At 37.6% G+C, this 12,169-nt stretch overlaps 1 protein-coding gene across 2 annotated transcripts in view; it reads right to left on the bottom strand.

The window, feature by feature from the left end:
- The window catches only part of LOC129452734 (Rieske domain-containing protein), a 60,882-nt gene extending 51,842 nt beyond the window's left edge, over positions 1-9,040 (bottom strand). Inside the window, exons 1-3 of one of the 2 annotated variants that reach the window (XM_055216757.2) lie at positions 8,684-9,020; positions 7,806-7,918; positions 1,928-3,087 (exon numbers count right to left, since the gene is read on the bottom strand). In XM_055216757.2, coding sequence (XP_055072732.1) covers positions 2,989-3,087; positions 7,806-7,918; positions 8,684-8,855 — 384 coding nt within the window. In that variant the 5' untranslated portion in view covers positions 8,856-9,020 and the 3' untranslated portion in view covers positions 1,928-2,988. Of the gene's footprint in view, positions 1-1,927; positions 3,088-7,805; positions 7,919-8,683 lie in introns of those variants that run through there. The other variant, XM_055216756.2, reaches the window with a different exon arrangement.
- Positions 9,041-12,169: the final 3,129 nt, after the last annotated feature.

The following is a 12,169-nucleotide window of genomic DNA, read 5'->3' as shown; positions in this document are numbered from 1 at the left end:
TTGTGGAATACAGTGTATGTCAATTTTATCGAAATGTAAATAAAGATCTCTTTTAAACGTAATATTGTCTTTATTTTTTATTAATTACAACACAAATACAACATGTATACACTTTTATAAAATGATACATTGAAGAACATAAAAATCTAATAATAATTTTATTAAAGGGAATAAATTAATATTGTCAACAGATGGTAAAACACCAATGATTACGCATTGCCATGGGTGTAAATTTCATCTAACAGTTGGGGGGACAAAAAAACGAATTTCTCAGGAGCAATATTTGAAGAGACAAATAATACAGACTAAATTATACTTATGTATACACAAAGGAAAGCCTAATTTTCTTTATGTATTCCAATGTTTTTACAATCAAGTTGTTTACACTCAAGCCACCCATGACATTTAAACTTAACTTAAAGGATTAGTCCATTTTCTTAAAAAAAATCCAGATAATCTTCTCACCACCATGTCATCCAAAATGCCGATGTCCCTCCCCGTTCAGTCGAGAATAATTTTTTTTTTTTTTTTTTTTTAGGAAAACATTGCAGGATTTTCCAGTTTTAATGCAGTTTAAATTGCAGCTTTAAAGGACTCCAAACGATCCCAAACGAGGCACAAGGGTCCCATCCAGCGAAACAACTGTCATTTTTGGCAAGAAAAACAAAAAACATGCACTTTTAAACCACAACCTCTCGTCCTCCTCCCGCGGCGCGACGCGCCAGCGCGACCCCACGCAAAATGACATCACATCAAGAGGTCACGGGTGACGTATGCGAAACTACGCCCCAGTGTTTACAAGTGTGGAGAAAGAGGACTGTTATGACGTTGTTGTATGTCGAATTATACTAATTAATGGTTTTGTGTCAGTTTATTATTTAAAGGAATAGTCTACTCATTTTCAATATTAAACTATGTTATTACCTTAACTAAGAACTGTTGATACATCCCTCTATCATCTGTGTGCGTGCACGTAAGCGCTGGAGCGCGCTGCGACGCTTCGATAGCATTTAGCTTAGCCCCATTCATTCAATTGTACCATTTAGAGATAAAGTTAGAAGTGACCAAACACACACATACGAGCAAGTTTGGTGGTACAAAATAAAACATAGCGCTTTTCTAAGCGGATTCAAAAGAGGAACCACATTTCACGGCGCAACAGCACTTCTGGGAGTACCTCGACTCGCCTGAAAAGCCTGCGCCCCTTCTCCCTCTCATAATGGGAGAGGGAGGGTGTTACTGCGCCGAGTCGAAGTACTCCCAAAACTGCCACCACGCCACAAAATACAGCTCCTCCCCCAAATCCGCCCAGAAAAGCGCTAAATGGTCCTTTAAAATGGTCCGGTCCGCAAATGTGCGTTTCATGTAACACGTGACCTTTCCACGTCAATATGGAATTACGTGAGGTCGCACTGGCACGCCACACGGCCGGAGGAGGAAGAGAAGCTATGGTCCAAAAGTGCACATCCTCCATTTCTCTTGCCAAAAATGTCAATCGCCTCGCCAGACAAGACCCCCACGCCCCGCCCGAGACCGCCCAGAGTCCTTTGAAACTGCAATTCCAAACTGCACCAAATCTGCCACGTGTTGGGGTCCATTAAAGTCCATTAAAATGAGAAAAATCCTGGAATGTTTTCCTCAAAAAACAAAATTTCTTTTCAACCACACAAAGAAAGACATCAACACCCCGGATGACATGATGGTGAGTACATTCTCCGGATTCTTTTTTAGAAAATTGACTAATCCTTTAAACATAATGACTGTTAGCTAACATTATAATCGCTAACATAGTGGACTTGTGGAAAATCCATCATCATTTTTGGTCACGACTATTTTTTAATGACTCAGCATCATCCGTATTAAAGAGTTACTTTATTCAATGCTTCATTGAATAAAAAGCTTTGACAGCTGACTTATTCTCTCTCCAGTGTGTGTGTGTGTGTGTGTGTGTGTGTGTGTGTGTGTGTGTGTGTGTGTAGGTAAGATAAACAAGGAAAACAGGCAGTGGACCAAGCACTGTGAGGCAAGGGAGAAAGACTCAAAATATTTCTAAACTTAAAACGCATTTTTGCCCCATTTGTATTGTTTTACTACTTACACAATTAATATAATATAATAATATAATATATTATTTACAATACGCAGCTTGGTTATAACCTCCTAAGAAGGTTGGTTTGTCTTTTTTCAGATTTCTTCCAGCTTTTTGGGGTTAGGAAGAACCAATAACTACAATAACTAAATATTTTTTGTTGAACATGAAGCAGTGTAATTTTCCACATTTGTGTACAACAGGTTGCAAATTACACAGAATTAATTATTATGTTGCAAACAACAAAAAATGGGATGTCCACGTATGTGGACACACCAAGTCTTAGGAGGTTAATACATTTTTTTAGGGGGGCAACTCTCAGATGGGATGGATTCTGATCCCCCCAATAACTTCCACCTATGGGCACTGCATAGATTGAACATTTAGTAAATAAACTGTAAGTGGCTCTTCAAAAAAGTATTTTTTTAATGCATGTTAATTTGCGCCAAAATGTTTATTGAAGCTTATGGCAGTCATTTAGTTTGTCATTTCTGGTTGAAGTCATTTTTAACAATACTCAAGAGGATGGATTTTAGTAGGTGATAATTATGGCAAGTTACAACTGTTAACATTTATTGCAGCCCTAAAGAAATGCTGAAGCATTAACAATTACACAAACAATTATGAACCTGAACCAATTTATGACTAAATCAGTTGAAAACTCTCTATGACCGCATTATCCCTGAGTTGAGTAAATCTCCTACATTATAAAGATATGCAAATGTAACGTTTTTAAAATATCAGTCAATTTAAATAGTATCATAGTGCCACCATTTCAAGTAATTTGTGTTTAATGTTGGAGAACAATTCAACACATTAAAGTTAGATTTGTAAAATGGGATAATTAAAAGTTAATTTCGTTTAATTCCACAATACATACGAACAGATGCTTTAGTTCTTCATTTCTCTTTGACCAGGTTGAAAGGTTGTAATGACAGATCGCTTGCGTGCTTGATGTACACCGTCCCATCCTCCCATTTCACTTCATAAACCTGTTGCTAAAAAAGAAGTGGAATTTGAAAAAAAAAAAATATGTAGGACACCTGCACACCATCTGACTGTCTATTTCTTAGTGTTTAGCTGTAAAATCCTGACGCTAAAAAGTGCACTGATATATTGGATGCTAATAGTGGATGTTAACCAGGGGAGTCCATTTCTAAGCATTTCAAGGTGCCGACCCCCTCAGCATTATGATCCTGGTTTGTTTAAGTGAGTCTCTGCTTTATATTGATTGGACTGAGGTCACCGTCACGTCTAACCAGACAATTATTTATGTTCCCAGCGTGAGGGATTATAATCTGTTTAGTAAAATAGCAGATGTGAGACTACATCGTAAAGAATGCCAAGATGAGGGCAGTTTAATTCGTAGAAATGTGATTTTCCACATGTCGATTTGGCAGTAACTTTTTCTGTACGATTTTGTTGATGTGCAATCCACTACTGTGTGAGATAATGTTTAGCGTCATACTATATTAAGGTGATGGAACAATAAATGTGGTTTTAATACAAAAAATTTTTTTTTTCGGGAACGCTGAATCACTGACTTGTGCTCTCTTGGTACAATGCAATAATGTTTAAATGGCTGGTGTCTCTTTACTGGCAAGTACAGGTGTTCAGGCAAAGGAATGATTATTTTGTGCCAAAAAAGGCATCTCACTGATTTAATAAAAGACATCAACAGATTGAGTTTATAAATGTAGGTTACTTACACTGAAAATAAAATAGTTCTTTAACTATATATGTGCATGTTAATCTGATAAATTAACCTAATACTGAGCAAAAAATATTTAGTTGCCTACTATGGAAGTCAATGAGTATGGTCAACTGTGTGGTTATCATTTATCAGTATATCTTATTTTGTGTTCAACAGAATAAAGAAACTCTTACAGGTATTAAATAACATTAGGGTAAATGATGACAGAATTTAATTTTTGGGTAAACTATCCCTTTCATTACATAATTAGCTGACACATTTATCCAAAGTGACTTACAAGGTATAGGCCTGTGTTTTATCAGTGTGTGTGTTCCTTGGCAATCGAATCAAACACACAACCTTTTCACTGCTATTCAAATGCTCTACCAGCTGAACTACAGGAATTCTTAAAAAAAGTATAAAAATAGCTAAAAGTATGGTCCCGTTTTTGTACCATAATTTTCATCAAAAGAGTGTGTGCATACTGTACGTGCCCCGCCAGAATTTTTAAACCTGGCATATGTTGGCCACGAGAAGATTTGTAATTTGTCGCAATGTGCACGCTTCGAACGTCAGCTCACATGTAAGAGTCAAATAAACTATGGCTGCTTCCGAAATCGCATAATGTTACAGTAAGCAGGGCTCCAGACTAACTTTTTTCACTAAGAGCACAGTGACCCCAAACAGAACATTTTAGGGGCGCAACCAGAAAATCTAGGGGCACATGCCATAAATCAACATGCTAACCAAATATTCACATTTCCACTAATTTCCACTGTATTACTAATAAATACTTTAATGCTAGATACCGAAGGTACATTTTGCTGTTTCAAATTCAGTGTCACATCACAAAAAAGTCAAATTTACTGGTCGCACAAGTGCGACTGGATGTAAAATTCAGTGGCACACTCTCAAATTTTGGTGTCAGTCTGGAGCCCTGGTAGGTACTGAATTTAATGAAGTACCTACTCATGGACCGTTAAAACAGTAGGCACTTTATAGTATGACTATTAGGGGTGTAACGGTACAGGGCTTTCAGCACATGGCCGAATGCAATCTTTTGTGTGCGGAACATAGGTGGAACATAATATGTTGTGTGCGTTTCCACACGAACATATTAAGTGGCGGAAGTCTCCACGTTCAGCGCAAGTCTACTGTCAAACATATAACAAAATTCGGCCTAAAGAAAGATTTTTATTTAGTTGAATATTCGTTTGATTATTGATGTAAACGTTTACAGGGCCGCTTACGTGTCGCGCCTAAAAGGGCGTGTTAAACGCCCGTCAACGCGCTGTTTTGTTCTTTCAAAAGTGCGTGAGAGGATGCGCTTCTTTCGTTGCTACGCAATCATGAGACGCGCTTTCTGTGACAGCGAGAATAAGGAAAGCGTGATCAGATTTTTCATCTGCACCTCACGTCAATCATATCATTGTCACAATGCGATCAGCTGGTCGGGACAGAGAAGAGCTGTAACCCGGGCTTACGGGCTGGACACACCAAAACTTTTAAACGCAGCTGAAAACGCCTTGAGGACGCCGAATGCCAGCTGTTTTCCAGCCGAGCGCTTTGGTCGCTCTGATACTTGAGCTGTGAGCCGGTTGGTTGCTGTGGTAATGTCCCGCCCCTCCTCCACTGTGATTGGATGGCCGTGTGAGAACAGACGTTGACGGGCGGAGCTTTTAACCCAAAGTTGAATCTCTTTCAAATCTCGACGCTCAGCGCAGAGCGCAGAAAAACGCAGAGCACCGGTTTTCAGCGCGGAAAAAAAAACTAGCTGCTGGCTTTTGAAAAACGCTGAGTTTCCATTGGAATCAATTGAAAACATGTGCTGGCTGCAGGCGTAAAAGCTTTGGTGTGCACGCCCCCTTACTCGGGTGATTCTCACGAAACCATTGAAACACCACGGCACTAATGATTTTAGCTTTAAAATGTGTAATATAGTAACATTAAAAAGCATCAGAATTAACACAATACTGTGTTCTACCTTGCACAATGTGTGATTTCAACATAAGAATTTATAATTGTAAATTTTATCTCATTTTCTGCTGAAATTCTCATTACCGCAATGTGTCCGGCTGTGTTTGAACATGCGTTATGTTGTAATTTAATCAAATTAACACAAAAAAATTAAGAAAAAAAAATGGATGTTTTGCTAGACTACTTTAGATGACAGAAAAAATATTTACTGAATATTCATGTATAATAATAATGAAGAAAAATTAGGAAAATGATGTGTCCATGCCTGATGTTCTCATCCTCCGCAACACTTTTTGAGAACAGTTTAAGCACACATACAGAATTTTAATAAAGTTTGATTTTGAGTGACCAAGCACATGGACCAGTTACTTCAAGATGGCTACCAGGTAAGATCATTTTTTTACAGTTAATTTGAAATATTGTTTTGTCAGAATGCTTACACGACATTTTGATTATCATTACCGCAACACATGCTTATTAAATGTTAATTTAATTAATAGAAGCATAATACTTCGATTTTAAATGCATGTGCAGAATCTCCAAATTATGTTCTTTCAGGTTTGTCATGTCATTTTGAAAATATGTCAGTGTTGATGTTTTCTGACTGTTGCGGTAATGAGATTTTTTAGGACTAATTTTTTTAATTATGTTACAAAAAGTGTTAAATGATAAGTAAAAGTTTTTAAATTAATGTTCCCATTTACTCCAGACTTTGTTTTTCAATGTCTGGTGGGAAAAAAAGTAAATTTAAGCAATTTTTTACATTTTCATGCTTGACTTTTTAAAACCAAGTTTTCGTGAGAATCACCCACTCAGCTGTTACTCAGCTGCGGAGGGGTTCGTTAGTTTAAGTCACAGCTTGATTGGCGACACAAGCAAAGATTAGGAGAAACGTGCAAAAGATAAAAGATGGCTATGCAACTCATTAATCTCAATATGAGTGTATAATAAGTATATGAAGAGTTTTGTTGCAAAACGAGATATCCACCGTTTTGTTAATTGTTCAGAAATCACGTTTTTTTTTGGTTGCTTTGTTTTGATTTAAACCTTCATAACTTAAAAAATACAGCTAAGTAGCACCATAAAACAAAATAATAACATGATAACATAATAATAAACATGTTTTGACAAAAATGTTAAAAAATGGATTTATCTCGTTTTGCAACGAAACTCTTCATATCATCATGTTGCTTGCTATACAGTTACACATAGAGCAGTAATATTATTTTTATGCAGAGATGGTACATAGCCAGTTCAATACTGTGAGTTAAACAATCCAAAATAAATCAAAACAGAAACATTTTTTGGTGGCAAAAATGTAGGCTAATAGTATATAAATGTATTCAGGAATTGAATTTGTTAGTTTAGTGCAAGGTTTTAGTAGAAAAAGTTTAAGAGAAGGTTAAGAAAAGACTAACCTACTGTTAATAAAATAATGTAAAAAAGTATGTTATTTAGTGGAGAACTTTGCAGTAGTATTTTATTTATTCTTTTTTTATTTTATATATATTTCATATATTGTTTAAAAACCGAACCGTGATTTTTGCGTACCGTTACACCACTAATGACTATGAATAGTATGAATAAATTCGGACGTACTACATCCACCATGTTAATACATCACGTGACATACGTCGTCATAAACACAAGGTAGTTGTTAACTGGAATGACATTAAACTAGTTCAATTTAAACACAAGGAACAGCTGTTTAATATATATGTATTTGCATTTAAATAGAGCCACGTTACCACTTTCGGGCATTTTTTAATAAAACAACGCCCCTCCTTCTTCTTCTTCATTGGATAACTCCTCTACAGAGGCTAGCGAGATAGCAAAGTGTCCATCGAATAAACACTTTGGGATCTTGCCGGAAGTAGTACGTCATCCAGGTACTTCAATTCGGACGTACTACTCGACTCGCCTACTGCTTTCGCCTACTATATAGTATGGAAGTAGGCAGTTTCGGACGCAGCTTATGCTTTGCAAGGCTGTGCGTTTGAGTGTGCGCATACACTTCCAATGCTCAGGGCTTTTAAAGTGTCTTACCTGTAAACCTGTGCTTGATTTCCCTGTCTTGAGATTGAAGTCATAGTCATGCCAAGGGCAGAAGACCTGAAGAACATCAGCTTCCTCAATATCTCCATCACAGAGAGGACCTCCTGAAAAAACAAATCAGAAAGATCAAAATTCTTGATTCTATAATTTGCCATAGATCTAGCAAATAACAACATCATCAACAATAACAAAAACATTACCAAAGACAAAACATCATGGTAACTGTATAGTGCTGTAACTCCTGTGGTTTGTATTAGCCACCACAAACCTCTCGCGTGAAAAAATACTGTAGTATACAAGGCTAGCGTTTACTATAGTAAACTGTAGTAAAATCCCTATAGTTTTTGAATCTTACTGAAGATTACTACAGTATTTACTTGAGCTTATTCATTTACAATAGTAATACAGATTAATATAGTGGACTAATAGCAATTATACTACACTATAGTGAAGTATCCCTTACGAAAATTAACCATGATTTTATTGTGGTAAAAGTGTAGTAACCATGTTTTTTTTGGTGTATTGATTACTATAAGCAAAACCATGGTTTTACTAAACTATTTTGTGGTAACCATGGTTTTACTACAGTAACCATGCTTTTTTAGTTATAACTGTAGTAAAAAGGGATTGGCTACTAAAATATTATACAGTTTAGTGTAGAAACAGTATGCTACAGCATTTTTTTCACGTATGTTGTAGGATACATAAATAATGACACGTGGACTAAATGGCACGTGAAGAGACAACATCTCAAAACAAACAAAATGTTTGTTTATATTTAGCAGTTATGTCGCTGTTAGCTTGCTCGCTAGCTAAAGTAGCTTTGCTTTGTTAAAGACTCGATACAAACGAATAAAATAACGCCATACCTGAATGAGCACAGCGCGCGTCCATCGCGAAGAATTCGCCGCGTACATAAAAGAGGCAAACATCCGCGTCGCGTCCGTCAGATGAGTGAATCAACCGGCATTTTTTCTTGGACAGCTCTAACACGGGCCCTATCGCCCTCCAGGAAACACTTTTGTCCTCTGGAGAAGTCATACGGTGGGCTTAACGTCGTCATAAATGTGTATGGCGCGTATTTTATCGAGGCGCGAAGAAATTTACCTCAGTTTGGTGGTCGCTAGCTTGATTTCCATGGTGATGCTAACTGATGATAACACGGTCTGGGTTGCTTCATGGATGCTGCGCTGCACTGCACCTTGTCACCGAATGGGGGTCTCTAAAAACTCTCAAAAACTCTCAATGACCTTACAAAAATGTGCCATATAATAAATAATCAGTGAAAAAGATTTAAGAAACTTGCTCACATAAAGAAAACACTGTCTAGTATACTTTAGTATTTATAATAGGAAAGTGTAACAAATGCCTAGATACTTGTGTTTTTCAACCTTATCATAGTAAATATTAATAAAGCATAGGCTAGATTATTTACTACAGTTTATCAATTTTATTTTAATACTACAGAATACTATAGCATACACTCAGTGTAATATGACTACAGTATAAACTACTACAATTTATTACAGCATATTATAGTAAATGTTAATACTGCAGTATTTTTTTCTTGTGGATGGATGTGATTGTGGTGACAAATTTAGCTCATGTACAAATACAGTTATGGCCAAAAGTGATGCCTAGAGGGCATATTAGCACAATATTTGCTTTGAATGACTCCTTAGGTTCAAGTAAACCATCAAAATATGAGGTGGATGGTACAAAATGGAGAATTAAACTTTAAGGGGTGGTTTCCCGGACAGGGATTATCTCAAACCAGGACTAGACCGTAGTTTAATTAGGAAATATGACTAGTTTTAACAAACATGCCTTACTAAAAACATTACCTGTGTGCATTCCGAGGCAAAACAAAGGGCACTGACGTATATTAGGATATGCCAGTGCAAGTTGTTTTCAGTTTGGACAACTCTTACATTTATTTTAGTCTAGGACTAGTCTAATCCCTGTCCGGGAAACCGCCCCTAAAGGATAAGACAGGGCCTAAGTCTAGTCTTAGACTGAAATGCTTGAGTTGTCCTAACTGAAACAGCTTAAATATCCTAAAGTATATAAGCACCATTGTTTTGTCGCAGGATGCACACAAATATTGTTTTTGTAAAGTATGTTTGTAAAAACTACTTAAATGTCCTAATATAACTTAAGCCAAATCCTGGATTAATCTTAACCCTATCCAGAAAACCACCCCAAAAGGTATAAAGTTTAAAGGTTTTTATTTGACAAATTATTTGGCAAAACAGGCAAACAGTTTATCAGGTAGTGTGGGTTTATTTTAATATGTAAAAAAGCATTAAAAAACAAAATGCTACTAAACAAAACATATATGGGTGGTTTCTCGGACAGGGATTAGCTTAAGCCAGGACTAGGCCTTAGTTTAATTAGGAAATATAACTAGTTTTAACAAACATGCCTTACTAAAAACATTACTGTGCATTTTGAGACAAAACAAATGGCACAGATGTATTTTAAGATATGTCAGTGCAAGTTGTTTCCAGTTTGGATAGCTCCTATATTTATTTTCGCCTAGCACTTGTCTGATCCCTATCCGGGAATCCTCCCAAACAGGGCTAATGCTGCTTCCAGAGCCCATTCAAACCAGTGGGACGTGGAACTTATTCTACCGCCAACTAGGAAAAGTGCACTGAAATGCCTGTCAAAGTGGAAACTACTACCGGCGAACTCGGGGGGAGTTCGACCTACCCCGACCTTGCAAAATAAAGTCGGAGGATAATAGCGCCGCCCATGGAGTCTCGCGGTGAGAGATAAAGCTTTAATAGGAAATAAACTGTACTCCTCTGTTTGTTGGGTTGTTTTAGACACTGTACTTTCAACACAACTTTTTTTTATATTATGGGTGAAATTATATTGTTATTATCTGTTAGCATGAAGCTTAGCGTGACGGTCGTCCATGTTTTCTGTTTACGTTCCACTTCAATTGCATGGAACGCTTTGAAGTAGGAGCTAGTACACCTCAGGAAGAATAAGTCCCACGTCCCACCGGTTTGGATGGGCTCTGGAACGCAGCATTAAGCCTAGTCCTAGACCAGTGGTCTCAAACTTATTTGGCGGGCGGCCCCCCATGTACGGTGCATCCCTTCGTGGCCCCCAAAAGTAAATTTTCCAAAAGATTCCAAAACTTAAAATTTTAACTAAACAAAACATATTAAATGATACAATGTAGTGGTGTTGTTTAGTAGCATTTCTTTCTGAGGTTTAATTACGCAATTTATGATAAATTAATGTTTTTTATATAAAATGACATCTCACTGCCGCCAGTTTGAAAACCACAGTCATACACTCTAAAAACAAACAGTGTTAAATAGCACTAAAAGTGGTTCACTGGTTCGTAATCATAGGGAACCATTTTAACTGGCATATAGCACCTATGCATCTTTGTAGAACCATATTGTGCTATATAGAACCATATCTGGTGCTATAGTGGTGCTATATCACCCCTGGATAGTTCTTTATAGGTTTTTATAGATGCTGTATATCACTAAAAATGGTTGCCCTATGATTACGAGCTTTTTGTGCTATTTAGGACTAATTGTTTTTACCGTGGGTTCACACCAGCCGCATTTGAGGCGTCAAAATCACATCTACCGCGCCTAAGCAGTTTGAGTTTACTCGGTTAATTCGCGCATGAAATTCTAGTCAACGAGACATTCACGTCATGGGAGGGACTTCTGTGACTCCGCTCACTTCCTGTAATTACGTCACTACTAGAGCAAGCTCCTGATTGGTTAACGCGGCACGTTTTCTGCCAAAGTTCAACTTTTTAAACTTGCGCGTTTGCCGCGGCAACGCTCAATTCGCGCAAACTGGATGCGTGAATGAGGCGGAATCGTGTCTACCGCACCGCGGTAAACGTCTCATTCACGCCGCGAGACCTCCAGACGCGCGACAACGCGTCTACACATTGAAATCACTCATGCTTGACGCCTCTACCGCGGCTGGTGTAAACGCAGCATTATGCTACGTACACACCAAACGCGGGGCATCGCGTTACTCGCTCTAGATTACTCGCAGAATTTATCTTCGTGTCATGCGAATTTTTCGCTCAAGTTAAAAATGTTCAATTTGGGCGAAGACTCGTTTGAGGCGAATAGTGCGTGTTTTTGCGGCAAACGTGTCGCCCATATCGCGTCATTTACTTCGCCCCACGCCAGGACGCCTCTGATCCAAGCGTGCCGCACAAGCCCTGAAAAGGGAAGCAAAAACTCCATGTTATTCAATGGGACTTGAGACCAACTATAAAATTTAATTACACTTCAATTATCTTTTTTCCGAAGCTGGTTTCTGTCATGTATTGTAGTTTTTTTCACGCTGATGTAAATTCA

This window comes from Misgurnus anguillicaudatus, chromosome 23, assembly GCF_027580225.2.
Source record: "Misgurnus anguillicaudatus chromosome 23, ASM2758022v2, whole genome shotgun sequence".
NCBI classification, from domain to species: Eukaryota; Metazoa; Chordata; class Actinopteri; order Cypriniformes; family Cobitidae; genus Misgurnus; species Misgurnus anguillicaudatus.
The sequence above is the reverse complement of the archived record's forward strand: the minus strand, read 5'-3'. Positions and strand labels throughout refer to the sequence as shown.